This window comes from Heptranchias perlo, unplaced genomic scaffold (assembly GCF_035084215.1).
Source record: "Heptranchias perlo isolate sHepPer1 unplaced genomic scaffold, sHepPer1.hap1 HAP1_SCAFFOLD_392, whole genome shotgun sequence".
Classification (NCBI taxonomy): Eukaryota; Metazoa; Chordata; class Chondrichthyes; order Hexanchiformes; family Hexanchidae; genus Heptranchias; species Heptranchias perlo.
In genome coordinates, this window is record NW_027139404.1 from 126,794 (window position 1) to 145,000 (window position 18,207).

General features: G+C 52.9%; 2 protein-coding genes across 2 annotated transcripts in view; both read left to right on the forward strand.

Moving 5' to 3' along the window:
• LOC137312032 (amine oxidase [flavin-containing] B-like) overlaps window positions 1–10,341 on the forward strand; it is a 51,974-nt gene extending 41,633 nt beyond the window's left edge. Inside the window, exons 12-13 of the mRNA XM_067978823.1 lie at window positions 6,591–6,702; window positions 7,114–10,341. Coding sequence (XP_067834924.1) covers window positions 6,591–6,702; window positions 7,114–7,308 — 307 coding nt within the window. The 3' untranslated portion in view covers window positions 7,309–10,341. The remainder of the gene's footprint in view (window positions 1–6,590; window positions 6,703–7,113) is intronic.
• A 4,247-nt stretch (window positions 10,342–14,588) lies between these two features.
• The window catches only part of LOC137312029 (CD276 antigen-like), a 19,469-nt gene continuing 15,850 nt past the window's right edge, over window positions 14,589–18,207 (forward strand). Inside the window, exon 1 of the mRNA XM_067978819.1 lies at window positions 14,589–14,754. Within this exon, the coding sequence (XP_067834920.1) occupies window positions 14,697–14,754 (58 nt within the window). The 5' untranslated portion in view covers window positions 14,589–14,696. The remainder of the gene's footprint in view (window positions 14,755–18,207) is intronic.

Consider the following 18,207-nt stretch of genomic DNA (forward strand, 5'->3'; position numbering starts at 1 on the left):
TACACTCACTCCCCGGTGACCCAGTGTGTGGGATACACTCACTCCCCAGTGACCCAGTGTGTGGGATACACTCACTCCCCAGTGACCCAGTGTGTGGGATACACTCACTCCCCAGTGACCCAGTGTGTGGGATACACTCACTCCCCAGTGACCCAGTGTGTGGGATACACTCACTCCCCAGTGACCCAGTGTGTGGGATACACTCACTCCCCAGTGACCCAGTGTGTGTGATACACTCACTCCCCAGTGACCCAGTGTGTGGGATACACTCACTCCCCAGTGACCCAGTGTGTGGGATACACTCACTCCCCAGTGACCCAGTGTGTGGGATACACTCACTCCCCAGTGACCCAGTGTGTGGGATACACTCACTCCCCAGTGACCCAGTGTGTGGGAGACACTCACTCCCCAGTGACCCAGTGTGTGGGAGACACTCACTCCCCAGTGACCCAGTGTGTGGGAGACACTCACTCCCCAGTGACCCAGTGTGTGGGATACACTCACTCCCCGGTGACCCAGTGTGGGATACACTCACTCCCCGGGGACCCAGTGTGTGGGATACACTCACTCCCCAGTGACCCAGTGTGTGTGTGATACACTCACTCCCCAGTGACCCAGTGTGTGGGAGACACTCACTCCCCAGTGACCCAGTGTGTGGGATACACTCACTCCCCGGTGACCCAGTGTGGGATACACTCACTCCCCAGTGACCCAGTGTGTGGGATACATTCACTCCCCGGTGACCCAGTGTGGGATACACTCACTCCCCGGTGACCCAGTGTGTGGGAGACACTCACTCCCCAGTGACCCAGTGTGTGCGATACACTCACTCCCCAGTGACCCAGTGTGTGCGATACACTCACTCCCCAGTGACCCAGTGTGTGTGATACACTCACTCCCCAGTGACCCAGTGTGTGGGATACACTCACTCCCCAGTGACCCAGTGTGTGGGATACACTCACTCCCCGGGGACCCAGTGTGTGGGATACACTCACTCCCCAGTGACCCAGTGTGTGGGATACACTCACTCCCCAGTGACCCAGTGTGTGGGGGATACACTCACTCCCCAGTGACCCAGTGTGTGGGATACACTCACTCCCCAGTGACCCAGTGTGTGGGATACACTCACTCCCCAGTGACCCAGTGTGTGGGATACACTCACTCCCCAGTGACCCAGTGTGGGATACACTCACTCCCCAGTGACCCAGTGTGTGTGGGATACACTCACTCCCCAGTGACCCAGTGTGTGTGTGATACACTCACTCCCCAGTGACCCAGTGTGTGTGATACACTCACTCCCCAGTGACCCAGTGTGTGTGGGATACACTCACTCCCCAGTGACCCAGTGTGTGTGATACACTCACTCCCCAGTGACCCAGTGTGTGGGATACACTCACTCCCCGGTGACCCAGTGTGGGATACACTCACTCCCCAGTGACCCAGTGTGTGGGATACACTCACTCCCCAGTGACCCAGTGTGTGGGATACACTCACTCCCCAGTGACCCAGTGTGTGGGATACACTCACTCCCCAGTGACCCAGTGTGTGGGATACACTCACTCCCCAGTGACCCAGTGTGTGGGATACACTCACTCCCCAGTGACCCAGTGTGTGGGATACACTCACTCCCCAGTGTGTGTGGGATACACTCACTCCCCAGTGACCCAGTGTGTGGGATACACTCACTCCCCAGTGACCCAGTGTGTGGGATACACTCACTCCCCAGTGACCCAGTGTGTGGGATACACTCACTCCCCAGTGACCCAGTGTGTGGGATACACTCACTCCCCAGTGACCCAGTGTGGGATACACTCACTCCCCGGTGACCCAGTGTGTAGGATACACTCACTCCCCAGTGTGTGTGGGATACACTCACTCCCCAGTGACCCAGTGTGTGGGATACACTCACTCCCCAGTGTGTGTGGGATACACTCACTCCCCAGTGACCCAGTGTGTGGGATACACTCACTCCCCAGTGACCCAGTGTGTGGGATACACTCACTCCCCAGTGACCCAGTGTGTGGGATACACTCACTCCCCAGTGACCGAGTGTGTGGGATACACTCACTCCCCAGTGACCCAGTGTGGGATACACTCACTCCCCAGTGACCGAGTGTGTGGGAGACACTCACTCCCCAGTGACCGAGTGTGTGGGATACACTCACTCCCCAGTGACCCAGTGTGTGGGATACACTAACTCCCCAGTGACCCAGTGTGTGGGATACACTCACTCCCCAGTGACCCAGTGTGTGGGATACACTCACTCCCCAGTGACCCAGTGTGGGATACACTCACTCCCCAGTGACCCAGTGTGTGGGATACACTCACTCCCCAGTAACCCAGTGTGTGGGATACACTCACTCCCCAGTGACCCAGTGTGTGGGATACACTCACTCCCCAGTGACCCAGTGTGTGGGATACACTCACTCCCCAGTAACCCAGTGTGTGGGATACACTCACTACCCAGTGACCCAGTGTGGGGGATACACTCACTCCCCGGTGACCCAGTGTGTGGGATACACTCACTCCCCAGTGACCGAGTGTGTGGGAGACACTCACTCCCCAGTGACCCAGTGTGTGGGATACACTCACTCCCCAGTGACCCAGTGTGGGATACACTCACTCCCCAGTGACCCAGTGTGGGATACACTCACTCCCCAGTGACCCAGTGTGTGGGATACACTCACTCCCCAGTGACCCAGTGTATGTGGGATACACTCACTCCCCAGTGACCCAGTGTGTGGGATACACTCACTCCCCAGTGACCCAGTGTGTGGGATACACTCACTCCCCAGTGACCCAGTGTGTGGGATACACTCACTCCCCAGTGACCCAGTGTGTGGGATACACTCACTCCCCAGTGACCGAGTGTGTGGGATACACTCACTCCCCAGTGACCGAGTGTGTGGGAGACACTCACTCCCCAGTGACCCAGTGTGTGGGATACACTCACTCCCCAGTGACCCAGTGTGTGGGATACACTCACTCCCCAGTGACCCAGTGTGTGGGATACACTCACTCCCCAGTGACCCAGTGTGTGGGATACACTCACTCCCCGGGGACCCAGTGTGTGGGATACACTCACTCCCCAGTGTGTGTGGGATACACTCACTCCCCAGTGACCCAGTGTGGGATACACTCACTCCCCAGTGACCCAGTGTGTGGGATACACTCACTCCCCAGTGACCCAGTGTGTGGGATACACTCACTCCCCAGTGACCCAGTGTGTGGGATACACTCACTCCCCAGTGACCCAGTGTGTGGGATACACTCACTCCCCAGTGACCCAGTGTGTGGGATACACTCACTCCCCAGTGACCCAGTGTGTGGGATACACTCACTCCCCAGTGACCCAGTGTGTGGGATACACTCACTCCCCGGGGACCCAGTGTGTGGGATACACTCACTCCCCAGTGTGTGTGGGATACACTCACTCCCCAGTGACCCAGTGTGGGATACACTCACTCCCCAGTGACCCAGTGTGTGGGATACACTCACTCCCCAGTGACCCAGTGTGTGGGATACACTCACTCCCCAGTGACCCAGTGTGTGGGATACACTCACTCCCCAGTGACCCAGTGTGTGGGATACACTCACTCCCCAGTGACCCAGTGTGTGGGATACACTCACTCCCCAGTGACCCAGTGTGTGGGATACACTCACTCCCCAGTGACCGAGTGTGTGTGGGAGACACTCACTCCCCAGTGACCCAGTGTGTGGGATACACTCACTCCCCAGTGACCCAGTGTGTGGGATACACTCACTCCCCAGTGACCCAGTGTGTGGGATACACTCACTCCCCGGTGACCCAGTGTGGGATACACTCACTCCCCAGTGACCCAGTGTGTGGGATACACTCACTCCCCAGTGACCCAGTGTGTGTGGGATACACTCACTCCCCAGTGACCCAGTGTGTGGGATACACTCACTCCCCAGTGACCCAGTGTGTGGGATACACTCACTCCCCAGTGACCCAGTGTGGGATACACTCACTCCCCAGTGACCCAGTGTGTGGGATACACTCACTCCCCAGTGACCCAGTGTGTGGGAGACACTCACTCCCCAGTGACCCAGTGTGTGTGGGATACACTCACTCCCCAGTGACCCAGTGTGGGATACACTCACTCCCCAGTGACCCAGTGTGTGTGGGATACACTCACTCCCCGGTGACCCAGTGTGTGGGATACACTCACTCCCCAGTGACCCAGTGTGTGGGATACACTCACTCCCCAGTGACCCAGTGTGTGGGATACACTCACTCCCCAGTGACCCAGTGTGTGGGATACACTCACTCCCCAGTGACCCAGTGTGTGGGATACACTCACTCCCCAGTGACCCAGTGTGTGGGATACACTCACTCCCCAGTGACCCAGTGTGTGGGATACACTCACTCCCCAGTGACCCAGTGTGTGGGATACACTCACTCCCCAGTGACCCAGTGTGTGGGATACACTCACTCCCCAGTGACCCAGTGTGTGGGAGACACTCACTCCCCAGTGACCCAGTGTGTGGGAGACACTCACTCCCCAGTGACCCAGTGTGTGGGATACACTCACTCCCCAGTGACCCAGTGTGTGGGAGACACTCACTCCCCAGTGACCCAGTGTGTGGGATACACTCACTCCCCAGTGACCCAGTGTGTGGGATACACTCACTCCCCAGTGACCCAGTGTGTGTGGGATACACTCACTCCCCAGTGACCCAGTGTGTGGGATACACTCACTCCCCAGTGACCCAGTGTGTGGGATACACTCACTCCCCAGTGACCCAGTGTGTGGGATACACTCACTCCCCAGTGACCCAGTGTGTGGGATACACTCACTCCCCAGTGACCCAGTGTGTGGGAGACACTCACTCCCCAGTGACCCAGTGTGTGGGATACACTCACTCCCCAGTGACCCAGTGTGTGGGATACACTCACTCCCCAGTGACCCAGTGTGTGGGATACACTCACTCCCCAGTGACCCAGTGTGTGGGAGACACTCACTCCCCAGTGACCCAGTGTGTGGGATACACTCACTCCCCAGTGACCCAGTGTGTGGGATACACTCACTCCCCAGTGACCCAGTGTGTGGGATACACTCACTCCCCGGGGAGCCAGTGTGAAGGACCTGCCCATGTTCTATTGACCAAATTATGTTCTTTATCCATTTCCTCCCAATCAATCCTTGTTTTGTTGGGCGACTGCAATCAACAACAACAACTTGTATTTATATAGCACCTTTAACGTAGTAAAACGTCCCAAGGGGCTTCACAGGAGTGATTATCAAACAAAATTTGACACCGAGCCACATAAGAACATATTGGGACAGGTGACCAAAAGCTCAAAGAAGCTACTTTTTTGGTCAAGTTGGTCGGGTTTAGGGAGCGTCTTAAAGGAGGAGAGAGAGAGAGGTTTAGGGAGGGAATTCCAGAGCTTAAGGCCTCGGCAGCTGAAGGCCTGGCCGCCAATGGTGGAGCGAAGGAAATCGGCAAAGCGCAAGAGGGCAGAATTTGAGAAGTGTGGTGATCTCGTAGGGCTGGAGGAGGTTGCAGAGGTAGGGAGTTTTTTAAAAAGAATTTCTGCATTGAAGATGTGACAATGTAGCTTATCTGTTTGCTTTGCAAAAATCCTTAAGATCATAATTGACTACTCATTAGCACCGAAGGTTTTCCACCTTTATTAGTTCTCACGCCCTGTGTGAGAATCTCTGGTGTTCCCGAGACAACGGTCATGCGATCAGGATATTGTCTGTTGGCATTTCATGTCGCTCCTTGCTTTCGAGGGAGGCGGGCCCACCCTTCGCTGTGCGACTCTCCCTAGCGGCGCAAATGAGATGCGCGCTCCGCGGAATAACCTCTGCCGCAAACATCGACAAACGAGCCTGCGGTTAATTTCCAAGTAAAGAACGCGGTTAACCGCCGGCGTGAAACCATACGGTCCGAGACACGGGACGCCCCCCGGCTCCCAACGCACCGTGCCCCTGAGCTGCCTCACTGCAAGTCCCACTCCAGAGACTTGAGCACATAATCCCAGGCCGACACTCTCTCAGTGCCGGTACTGAGGGAGCGCTGTGCTGTCGGAGGTGCCGTCTTTCAGATGAGACGTCAAACCGAGGCCCCCGTCTGCCCCTCTCGGGTGGACGTAGAGGATTCCCACGGACAATATTTCGAAGAAGAGCAGGGGAGTTCTCCCCCGGTGTCCAAAGTCCGCATTAATCCCTCTACCAACATCACTAAACCAGATTATCTGATCATTATCACGTTGCTGTTTCTGGGATCTTGCTGTGCGCAAATTGGCTGCCACGTTTCCTACATTACAACAGTGGCTACACTTCAAAAAAGTACTTCATTGGCTGTAAAGCGCTTTGGGACGTCCTGAGGTCGTGAAAGGCCCTAGATAAATGCAAGGTTCTTTTTTGCTGTTTGTCACCCCAAGATTAAGGATTAGCTTTTAATTCTGTTCGAACATGTGGGCGATATTGTGTGATCTCTTGCGAGGCGTGGTATTGTGGTATTGCGGACCCCACTCGGGTTAAGTGAACACCTCCGATCCTTTGGGCACCAGCTGACCCACACTGATGACTGATGCTCTGTCACTCCGCCTCCAGTGCCCTGCGCCAGCCTGTTGGCAGGATCCATTTTGCGGGGACGGAATTGGCCGATGAGTGGATTGGTTACATGGACGGGGCAGTGCAGTCGGGCGAGAGGGCGGCTCGAGAGGTGAGTGGACCTCTTCTTAGTTAAGGACGCACGTGGTTTGGGGGAGGGGATCGATGGGATGTGACTGCCCTAACCCTGGTGGGTTTGAGATGGTTTATCACTGGCAAGCCCCACCTAGGTCTTGAGCAGGTAATCTGGGGCTGGCACTCTGGGGCAGTACCGAGGGAGTGCTGTGCGAGCCCCAATACTGTCTTTGCCCGACTTTCCAGCCGGGGCATCGCGTGGTTAACGCTGGCTGATCGCTGCCCCCACGGGCCAAGAGGTCCTGAGGTCAATTGTACGGTCCGCCATTGCTGCCTGGATGCAGTCGGCTGACCGGGCGCAGATTGGGGACAGAATCTGGCACATTCTCGTGTGAATCTTAGAACAACTAGCAAGTAATCAAAGACAATAACGTCTCCATGTTTACAGATATTGCTCGAGCTCGGAAAAATTCCCGTGGATGAAACCTTCCAGCCTGAACCACCACCACCCGCTGACGTCTCGCTCAACCCGACGGAGAGCTCCTGGTTGACGGGCGCGCTGCCCTCAGTAGACACCCTCCTACGATTCAGTGGGATTGCCCTAGCTGCTGGCCTGGCCTGGTTTTTCCAGTCAAAGCTTTGAAGAGGTGGGCCTGTACCATCTACCACTACGGGGGGGGGGGATTGGGAAGGCACAGCGGCGAGGCAGAAGGCAACAGAACATTTTGCCACAAGGGTCGTCTTCACATCAAACTATCCAGCTGGGAATGGAAGACTTTTTTTATTCAGCCTTGGGTGGTGGGGGTCTGGAACTCACTGCCTGAAAGGGTGGTAGGGGCAGAAACCCTCAACTCATTTAAAAAGTACCTGGATGTGCACTTGAAGAGCCGTGACCTACAGGGCTACGGACCCAGTGCTGGAAAGTGGGATTAGGCTGGGTGGCTCATTTTCGGCAGGAGCGGACACGATGGGCCGAATGGCCTCCTCCCGTGCCGTAAGCTTTCTATGATCGGATCTCACATCAGGCCAAAGTTCCTTTTGTTTTTAAAATCTCTGATTCAAACTTGGCAGGGCAACTCCGTTAATTGATGGAATTTCTTCTTGGCAAGCAGAAGATAAGCCAAACTTAATTTTCCAATCGTTTGGGCAGCTGGTATGTATCAGTTGTATGAACCAGGAAAGTGTAGAATGAGAGACGGCCATTCAGCCCATCTAGGCAATTCCTTCAACGGATCATATGCCATCCACTCCATCATGGACTCTACTCCCAACCCATTGCAGCTCCTGAGCGAAAGTTCTGCAAAATGTCTCCCTGTCCCAAGTGGTAAATGGACATGACTCCAATACATCTGTCCAACGTTGTACCCTACATCATACATCCTGGGTCAGTTGCTTCCTCGACTTTTTGGTTTCAATATAGATAATTGTGAGGTGGTACATTTTGGTAGGGAGAATGAGGCCACATACTCCTTGGAAAATAAGAGTCTGAATAGGGTAGGGGAGCAGAGGGATCTGGGGGTACAGATAAACAAATCACTAGGAGTAGCGACGCTGGTTAATAAGGCCATAAAAAAGGCAAACCAAGCACTGGGGTTCATTTCTAGAGGGATAGAATTGAAAAGCGGAGAAGTTATGTTAAACTTGTATAAAACCTTGGTTAGACCACACTTGGAGTATTGTGCACTGTTCTGGTCTCCGTATCATAAGATACAAAAAAGGTACAAAAAAGAGTTACAAGGATGATACCAGAACTGAGAAGTTATAGCTATCAGGAAAGACTGAGCAGGCTGGAGCTCTTTTCTCTAGAAATGAGAAGGCTGAGGGGTGATTATGAAAGGGTTCGATAGGGTAGACGTAGAGAAGATGTTTCCACTTGAGGGGGAGACCAGAACTAGGGGGCCATAAATATAAGATAGTCACTAATAAATCCAATAGGGAATTCAGGAGAAACTTCTTTACCCAGAGAGTGGTGAGAATGTGGAACTCACTCCCACAAGGAGTAGTTGAGGCGAATAGTGTAGATGCATTTAAGGGGACGCTGGATAAACACATGAGGCAGAAAGGAATAGAAGGATATGCTGATAGGGTGAGATGGAGTAGTGAGGGAGGAGACTCATGCAGAGCATAAACACCGGGATGGACCTGTTGGGCCGAATGGCCTGTTTCTGAGCTGAACATTCTCTGTAACCTTCGTGGTTCTCGGGACCAACATGTTCCACACAACATTTGACCATTTTTATCTATACTTGTCCTTCTAACTTTCAGTCTTTTTCAAAGGGGTTAACTGACACACCATTAACTGGTGTACCTGGAAGCCCTGGTTGCGTCCACTTGTTCTGCACTCAGCCCAAGTTACAGTTGGCTCCTATGTAAGTTGCCGTCATCATGTTGAAACCCTGCACCATGCCCCCTCTCAGTCTATTCTCAAATGAAAGTAAGTCCGGTTTGGTGATCCTTTCAATGGACCTCAGCCCCCGGACTCCTCCTTGTAATGTTGGTTTCTGAACCCTCGCCAATGCATCAGTCTCCTCGAAAGCTGGATTACCAACGTTGCACGCAAAACTACGAGGCTCTGTTGCCGACGTAGCACCTTGCTACCGGGAAGCATAGAATCTTACAGCACAGAAGGAGGCCATTCAGCCCATCGTGCCTGTGCCGGCTCTTCGAAAGAGCTATCCAATTAGTCCCGCTCCCCATAGCCCTGCAAGTTTTTTCCTTTTCAAGACTACATCCAATTCCCTTTTGAAAGTTACTATTGAATCTGCTTCCACCACCCTTTCAGGCAGCGCATTCCAGATCATAACAACTCGCTGTGTAAATAAATTCCCCTCATCTCGCCTCTGGCTCTTTTGCCAATTATCTTAAATCTGTGTCCTCTGGTTACCGACCCTCCTGCCAGTGGAAACAATTTCTCCTTATTGACTCTATCAAAACCCCTCATTTTGAACACCTCTATTAAATCTCCCCTTAACCCTCTCTGCTCTAAGGAGAACAACCCCAGCTTCTCCAGTCTCTCCACATCACTGAATGCATGAATGAATGTTCCCGGTTTGCCGATTGAGATACTCACGATGTGATTTCTTCGCTGTACCGCAGTGGGAGCGTCAGCCTGGACTATGTGCTCACGTCTTGGAAGTGGGACTCGAACCCACAACCAGAGGCAGGAGTGCTACCAACTGAGCCAAACTGGCACGATGATCAGTTTGTCTCCGGCGAGTGGTTTATCAACCACTTTAACCAGTTGGGTAATGGCCGAGGAGGTTAATCTAGCTGCACAGAGCAGGAAACTAGGAAATTAAGCGGAATTGTGACTGGGTACAGCCCGATCCACCAACACAACCATTCCCAGATTTTGAAAGACTCGCGTTCGAACGGTGGGTTTAGATTTTGATTTTTGTGCGATGGTGTGAAACAGACGATAGTGAGTCGGCAGCCTGTTTTACATCCGTTGACTTCGAAGGTCCTGCCGAGGTGCGATCGCCCGTTTTACGTTATCGGACAAAGTCGAGATCTATTCCCGCGTGTTCAAAGCAGGTGACGTGTCAGTGCGTGCAATCAAAGCCTGAGGTGCGAAATCGCAAAAAAGTGATGGTCAGTCACGTCATTTGCCAATCTTTCAGCTGCGATTTAGTCATTATTTGCTGGTGTAGTTTGCAATAAAAAAAAATTGATCTCTGCTTGGATCCGCCGTCGATTTTACTGAAGCAAACAAACCTCGAGACTATTGCTTTCGGCCAATACCGCGGACCTGTCACCGTTGGTCAGGAGAAGGCCAACAAGCTGGCGCCAACTGAAGGCTCCTTGTGTGTGTGTGTGTGTGTGTGTGTGTGTGCGGACTCGATCCGCAGGAGGAGAAGTGAAGACCTCGTCAGTGAGGAGGTGATGCCAACCTCTGGGCAGAGACCAGACAGAGTTCGCTTTGAAGCCAAAAGCAGAAATTGTTGGCTGCTACTTCCCATTAAACTGCACTAGTTGCACAGACTAATATAATTTAAAAAAAAACAGATTATCTGGTCATTATCTCATTGCTGTTTGTGGGATCTCGCTGTGCGCAAATTGGCTGCCGTGTTTCCTACATTACAACAGTGACTGCACTTCAGAAAGCACTTCGTTAGCTGTAAAGCACTTCGGGACGTCCCGAGGCCGTGAAAGGCGCTATACAAATGCAGGTTCTTTTTTTTAAGGCAGACTTGCAATTGCACAGCACCAGGCCCCCACTTATCGTTCCCCTGCATAAACACATGAATGCTGTCATCCAGGGCAATCATCGCCAAAAGTCTCTTGTTTCCAAGGAGACGCTTTAGCAACACCAAGGCGTTGAACTTTCCTGGAATGCGCCCTTAAAGGGACGTGGCCTTCAAGGAAAAATAATCGGCAAAAATCCTTTCCAGGCTGGAGAGGAGGAACTACATGTCCCCTTTAACTTGATCGCGTCTTGCACAAACACTTTTTTTTTGTGTCTGTGGCAAAAATCACTTACCCGGGACTGAGACTTTGACGTACAAGGTAACAGCTGCAAGCAGCTGTCTGCGTGCACAATCTCTCCGTCCCCGAAAGCTCCGGCTGCTCCCAGTCTGCGAGTTGCAGCTTTCTGAAGCGAATCGTTTTGTCCGCAGGTCGCAGAGATTCTGGGAAAAAAAAGACGAGACGCCAAGGCAGGTCGAATAGGAGGAAGAGACTCCGCCAGTTTCGGCCACGCATGTGGGACTTTTTAGCGCTGCAGGGGGGCTGAGCTATTTCTGTGCCTTCGTTTCTTAAAGGGACCGTCTGGAATAAGCCTTGTGGGGGGGGGGGAGAAATGTTTTTTTTCTGTAAGTCAGTAATCCCAGATCTTGACCCCGTTTGTGTTGTAGGTAATCATATATCTTGCTTTGCCAATGAGTATTTTTTTTCGCACACAGGAGGTCACTGCTCCTTTAATTCTAGTTGCTGTTGAGTTGGATTTGGCAATCTTCCAGGCAAATTAAGTCATCCCCTCGGGGAGCCAGACAGTTGCTGAATTAGAAAACTAAAGTTAGGGACTATCCACAATTATCAGGTGCTTTTCAGCAGAGCAAAATTGACACAGCTGCTCGCCGCCAGATGACTGATAAGATATCGCTCCTCGCCGTCTGGAAATAAATCTGGACGTAAAAGATCCCACGGCCACTATTTTGAGCTCTCCCCCGGTGTCCTGGGGCCAATATTTACCCCTCAACCAACATCACTAAGAACAGATGATCTGATCATTATCACGTTGCTGTTTGTGGGATCTCGCTGTGCGCAAATTGGCTGCCGAGTTTCCCTACATAACAACAGTGACTACACTTCAAAAGTACTTCATTGGCTGTAAAGCGCTTCGGGACGTCCTGAGGTTGTGAAAGGCGCTATATAAATGCAAGCCTCTCTTTCTCTTGTAGAGCTGGTAATTACCCTGGTTCCTGATACAAAGCTGGGTTTGAACTGCCTCGATGCCAGACTTGTACCATTGCGCCCCATCGCTCTTATCCCTTTGCCGATATTTTATTCCTCACTCCCCCCCTCAGAACCGATTTACCTCCCTCCCTTCTCTCCCACTCCTCCAACAGACGTCCCTTCCATTCCCCCCCCCCCACCCCAACCCAGTGCCTCGTCCCAACTGGCTATTCTGCACACGTGGAGCGGAACGGCTATTCGACCGAGTGGGGCATCGCGGCTGAGCCTGATCCCGTCCTCAACCCAACACTAGTTCCATCTTGATGGGTGGGGTGGGGCGGGTCACTGGATCAGGAGCGAGAGAACCCCCCCCACCCCCCCCCAACCCCTCCCAAACTGGTGCTTTTTTTGTTTCAGCATCCTAATCGAGGGACGCTGAGCCCAAGGGGATTTCCTCTAACTCTCCACGTCCCCGTCCCCCCCCCCCCCACCCCCACCTCCAGTGCCTCGTCCCAACTGGCTATTCCGCACACGTGGAGCGGAACGGCTATTCGACCGAGTGGGGCATCGCGGATGAGCCCGATCCCGTCCTCACCCCAGCACTAGTTCCATCTTGGTGCGTGGGCGGGTCACTGGATACCGATCAGGAGCGGGAGAACCCCCCCAGACCCCCCCACCACCACCAAACTGGTGCTTTTTTTGTTTCACCATCCGAATCGAGGGACGCTGATGAGCCCAAGGGGATTTCCTCTAACTCTCCACGTCCCCCCCCCTCCACAGCAGTAAAATAAATCACTCAGCACACAGCAGATATCGAAATGCAGGGCTTTCCCAGTGTGAATTTCTCAGTACCGCCGATTCAGAAAGAGGGCCTCAGTTCTATTTAAAATCTTTCACAGTGTTGAAGTGGTTGAGTCAAAGACCCAGATCTCCTCCGTTCCCCCACTGCCCACAAAGATCGCTGACCCTTTGCTAAGCAATAGTTGAAGCGTTTTTTTTTTTGGTAAAATACTGGTGAAGTTTGAGCTCGTTTAACGGTTGTGAGGGTGTCACGGTGGGAAGGTGTGCTTTGACTCACTTATGATGTGGAGATGCCGGTGATGGACTGGGGTTGACAATTGTAAACAAGCTTTCGGAGGCTTCCTCCTTCCTCAGGAACATTTACCTGAGGAAGGAGGAAGCCTCCGAAAGCTTGTGAATTTAAAATAAAATTGCTGGACTATAACTTGGTGTTGTAAAATTGTTTACAATTGACTCACTTACACACGCGCAATGCCTCGTCTGTTACTGAGGCAGCCTGATCTCAGCCGGAATGGTTGCCAGGGGTGCTGCAATTTGCCCCAGTGCCCTCCGGGTTACAGGCCCCAGCGTGCAGTGGGAGAAACTGGAATAATTACCTGTCCAACCTTCGACCCTCCAGCTCATCCAAAACTCTGCTGCCCCGTATCCTAACTCGGACCAAGTCCCGTTCACCCATCGCCCCTCCCGCCGCCCCGCGGTGCTCGCTGACTTACATTGGCCCCCGGTCCGACAACTCCCCAATTTTAAAATTCTTGACCTCCCGTTCAAATCTCCCAATGGCCTCGGCCACTCCCTGGGCAGAATTTTGACTTCGAGGCAGGAAGGGAGCGGTGGGTGGGTGGGTGGGTGGGTGGGTGGGTGGGGGGATAATTTTCGGGTGTGAAACCCGGAAGGTAAGTTGGCAGGGCACGAGGCCAGTAAATTTTACTTCTGGGCTTCGAGCTGATTGACAGGCAGGCTGGGTGCTGGGGCAGGGAGGCCTGCGGAAGCAGGCCGCAGCGGGGATCAGAGGGAGGGAGGGATCATCGGCCGAGGAGGAGATCAGATGGGCCAGAGAGGACATTGGAGGGGGTGGGGAGGAGATCGGGGGGGGGCCAGGGGGAAGATATGGGCCCGGGGAGGAAATTGGGGGGCCGGGGAGAAGACTGGGGGGCCCGGGGAGGAAATTGGGGAGCCGGGGAGGAGATCGGGGGGGCCGGGGAGGAGATCGGGGGGCCGGGGAGGAGATCGGGGGGCCGGGGAGGAGATCGAGGGGCCGGAGAGAAGATCATGGGGCCGGGGAGGAGATCGAGGGACTGGGGAGGAAATCGAGCGGCCGGGGAGAAGATCATGGGGTCAGGGAGGAAATTGAGGGCCGAGGAGGAGATCGAGGGGCCGGGGAGGAGATCGAGGGGCCGGGGAGGAGATCGAGGGGCCGGGGGGGAAGATCGGGGGCCAGGGAGGAGATCGACGGGACTGGTGCTCTTGATCACCTAATATCTCCTTATGTGGCTCGGTGTCAAATTTTGTTTGTCAGTCGCTCCTGTGAAGCGCCTCGGGACGTTTTACCGTGTTAAAGGCGCTATATAGATGCAAGTTGTTGTCGTTACATAACTAGACTAGTAATCCAGGCCTGCATTAGGAGATGGTGGGAGTTAGGACCCTACGGAAACCATCATAAGATGCTGAGAGACAATGCGGAAGCAGCTGCAGGCAAGCATTTGACTGATCCTGCAATGGGAAGTCCCCCCCACCCCCCCCCCCCGCCTCCCGCCTCCCCCCCGAGCAGTGAGGACGCAGTAAATTCTCCCATTGCAAGGTCAGAACGAAGATTTTCAGCCTCTCGCTGTCAGGCAAATGAAGACTCACGGGCTGCTTCCCGCTCTCTGGGTTTTGGCTGGACTCACACGAGCAGGTAGGCCCCGTTCCGTCTCCATGGTAACGGACCGTTTTCTTTTTTTCTCCGAGTGGCGTGAGTGTCGGGAGCATTGCCCTTCCGTGTGTGTGTTGGCCAAAGAAGGTGGAGGAAGGCGGAGGGACAGCAGCTCCATCTGGAAAGAGAACTGCCCCCCTTCAGGTGATGGATGTGTTTTGTAAGGCTGGCCGCAAAAAAAGGCGGTTTCGTGCTCAGAAAGAAAGGAACTTGCATTTATATAGCGCCTTTCACGACCTCAGGACGTCCCAACGCGCTTTGCAGCCACTTTTGAAGTGCAGTCACTGTTGGGAGACACGGCAGCCGATTTGCGCACAGCAAGATCCCACAAACAGCAACGTGATAACGACCGGGCCGTCGTGTTTTTAGTGATGCTGGTCGAGAGACGAATATTGGGCCCCGGGACACCGGGGGGGAGAACTCCCCCCCCCCCACCTCTGCTCTTCTTGCAATGGCGGCCGCGGGATCTTTTACGTCCGCCTGAGAGGGCAGACGGGCGGGGGGGTGGCCTCGGTTTAACGTCGCATCCGAAAGACGGCGCCTCCCGACAGCGCGGCGCTCCCCCTCAGTACTGGCACTGGGAGTGTCCGCCTAGATTTTGTGCTGAAGGACCTAGAATCTATGAGCTTCTGACTCTGAGGAGAGAGAGCTCCCAACTGAGCCATGGCGCACACCTAAATTGCAGTAGTGATATTATTTGATAGTGAGTGAGAGATTCCGCCCCCCCACCCCCCCCCCGGTGTCGAACGCTGTTCACGACCCTGAGTACTGAGTCTCTTAGGCCTTGTGTGGTGCAAGGCAGGTATAAGGCCGAGGTTAACCCATGCTTGCCTCACCTCATTGCTTGACCAGCTCTTCAAGTCTCTCTCTGTAGCCTCCTCCAACCTGGCAACCCTCCGAGATCTCTGCGCTCCTCCAACTCCGGCCTCTTGTCCAGCACCCGATTTCCTTCACTCCACCATTGGCGGCCGTGCTCTCAGCCGCCTCGGGCCCTAAGCTCTGGAATTCCCTCCCTAAACCTCTCCGCCTCTCTCTCCTCCTTTAAGACGCTCCTTAAAACCTACCTCTTTGACCAAGCTTTTGGTCACCTGGTCCTAATATCTCCTTATGTGACTCGGTGTCAAATTTTGTCTGATTTACGCTCCTGTGAAGAGCCTCGGGACGTTAAAGGCGCTATATAAATTCAAGTTGTTGTTGTTTAGGCCCCGTTAGACGCGACAGACTAGATGCAGGGAGGATGCTCCCGATGGCTGGGGAGTCCAGAACCAGGGGTCACAGTCTCAGGATACGGGGAATGCCATTTAGAACCGAGATGAGGAGAAATTTCTTCACTCAGAGGGTGGTGAACCTGTGGAATTCTCTACCACAGAAGGCAGTGGAGGCCAAGTCATTAGATGTATTCAAGAAGCAGGTAGATATATTTCTTAATGCTAAAGGGATCAAGGGATACGGGGAAAAAGCGGGAACAGGGTACTGAGTTAGACGATCAGCCATGATCATTTTGAATGGTGGAGCAGGCCTGAAGGGCCGAATGGCCTACTCTTGCTCCTACTTTCTATGTTTCTATGTTAAGCTGTAGAGCTACTATCAGCTCTAGAGATGGGGTTTTTGGCAATGCTATAAATAAATGGAGTATTTTTTCTACAAAACAAAAATAAAATTTCCAGTGCAGTCACGAGGAGGCTATAACTTGTGCTATGATTTCTATAACGTGATTCACTCTTGGAAACTTTCTGATTCCGTTTCGGGTATTTATGACAAACTGCTCACATTAATCATCGCTTAGTATGACCGTTCTTTGCTGAAGCAGGTTGTAGCTTTTAACAGGGCAACCCACACAGGCTTTAATCTTTGCCTTCAGAAGGCCACGGGTTCAAGCCCCTACAGCAGGACTTAATCAGCAGGGTGGGATAATTTACGTCCACCTGAATAGGCAGACGGGGGCCTTGGGTTTAACGTCTCATCGGAAAGACGGCACCTCCGACAGCGCAGCACTCCCTCAGTACTGCAGTGACTCATCGGCCTAGGTTTTGCGTTCGAGTCTGCGGAGCGGGGACTTGAACCCAATGATCTATCTGACTCAGAGGTGAGAGTACCACCAACTGTTAACACCTCAGAACGGTCCTGGAAAGTCTGTACTCGTCTAACATGAATTCCAGTTGGGAGAAGTTCAGACTGTTTCTCCCGCGTTCAATTTTGGACATTGTCCACCTGAGATTTGTTTGCGAGTACAGCGATACCCAGTTGGGTTTGCTTTCTAATCACTCGACTTAATCCTGTTCAAATAACTCTTGGCTCTTCTAAAGATATCAACGGTTGAGTATAACACAGCATGGCTCAGTGTACAAACTATTCTCCTTAGTATTCAGCGATTAAAACCAGGGGGGGTGAGGCCATGAAGGGATTTAAACACAAGGATGAGAATTTTAAGATTGGAGGCTTTGGGGTACAGGGAGCGGGGCGAGGGTTGAGAGGGACTTTGGTGCGGGATAGATACGGGCAGCAGAGCTCTGGACGAGCGGAAGTTTATTCACAGCTAATTAGACCAGGAGGCCTTGAAGAGACAAACCTTTTGCCCACGGGGTCCGCCTTAGCAGCAGAATAATACATTGTCCATCACGGGCCTGTCCTTATGAAACAGGGTGTCATCTGACTTCATGCGAGCAACACCAGGAGGATTCACCAGTATTGTTTGAAAGTTTAGACAAATATTTAGATGGCAGGAAGGCACAGATTGGGGAAATCTCGAATTTGCAATGGACTATATTTTTCCCATCGAGAACACAATTAGCTCCCTCACCTTCTCCTCAAAACCCAAAGGCGCCAGCTCCTTTGTTTCAACGGTACAGCTTGTTATTTGCAATCTCTGCACCTGTGACCCATCCAAATTCTGGTTTCTTAATTTTCGAGCCACACTTGGAATATTGTGCACTGTCCTGGTCTCCGTATTACAAAAAAGGATATAGAGTCACTGGAAAGAAAAGCAAATAAAAGATTCCCAAGGATGAGACCGGAATTGAGAGGTTATAACTATCAGGAAAGATTGAACAGACTGGGGCTCTTTTCTCTAGAAAAGTGAAGGCTGAGAAGTGGCCTGATTGAGGTCTTTAAGATTATGGAAGGGGTTTGATAGGGTAGACGTAGAGAAGCTGTTTCCACTTGTGGGGGAGACCAGAACTAGGGGTCATAAATATAAGACGGTCACCAATAAATCCAATCGGGAATTCAGGAGAAACTTCTTCACCCGGAGAGTGGTGAGAATGGGGAACTCGCTACCACAAGGAGTAGTTGAGGGGAAGCTAGATAAACACATGAGGGAGAAAGGAATGGAAGGATATGGTGATAGGGTGAGATGAAGTAGGGAGGGAGGAGGCTCGTGTGGAGCATAGACCAGTTGGGCCGAATGGCCTGTTTCTGAGCAGTAATACACATCAC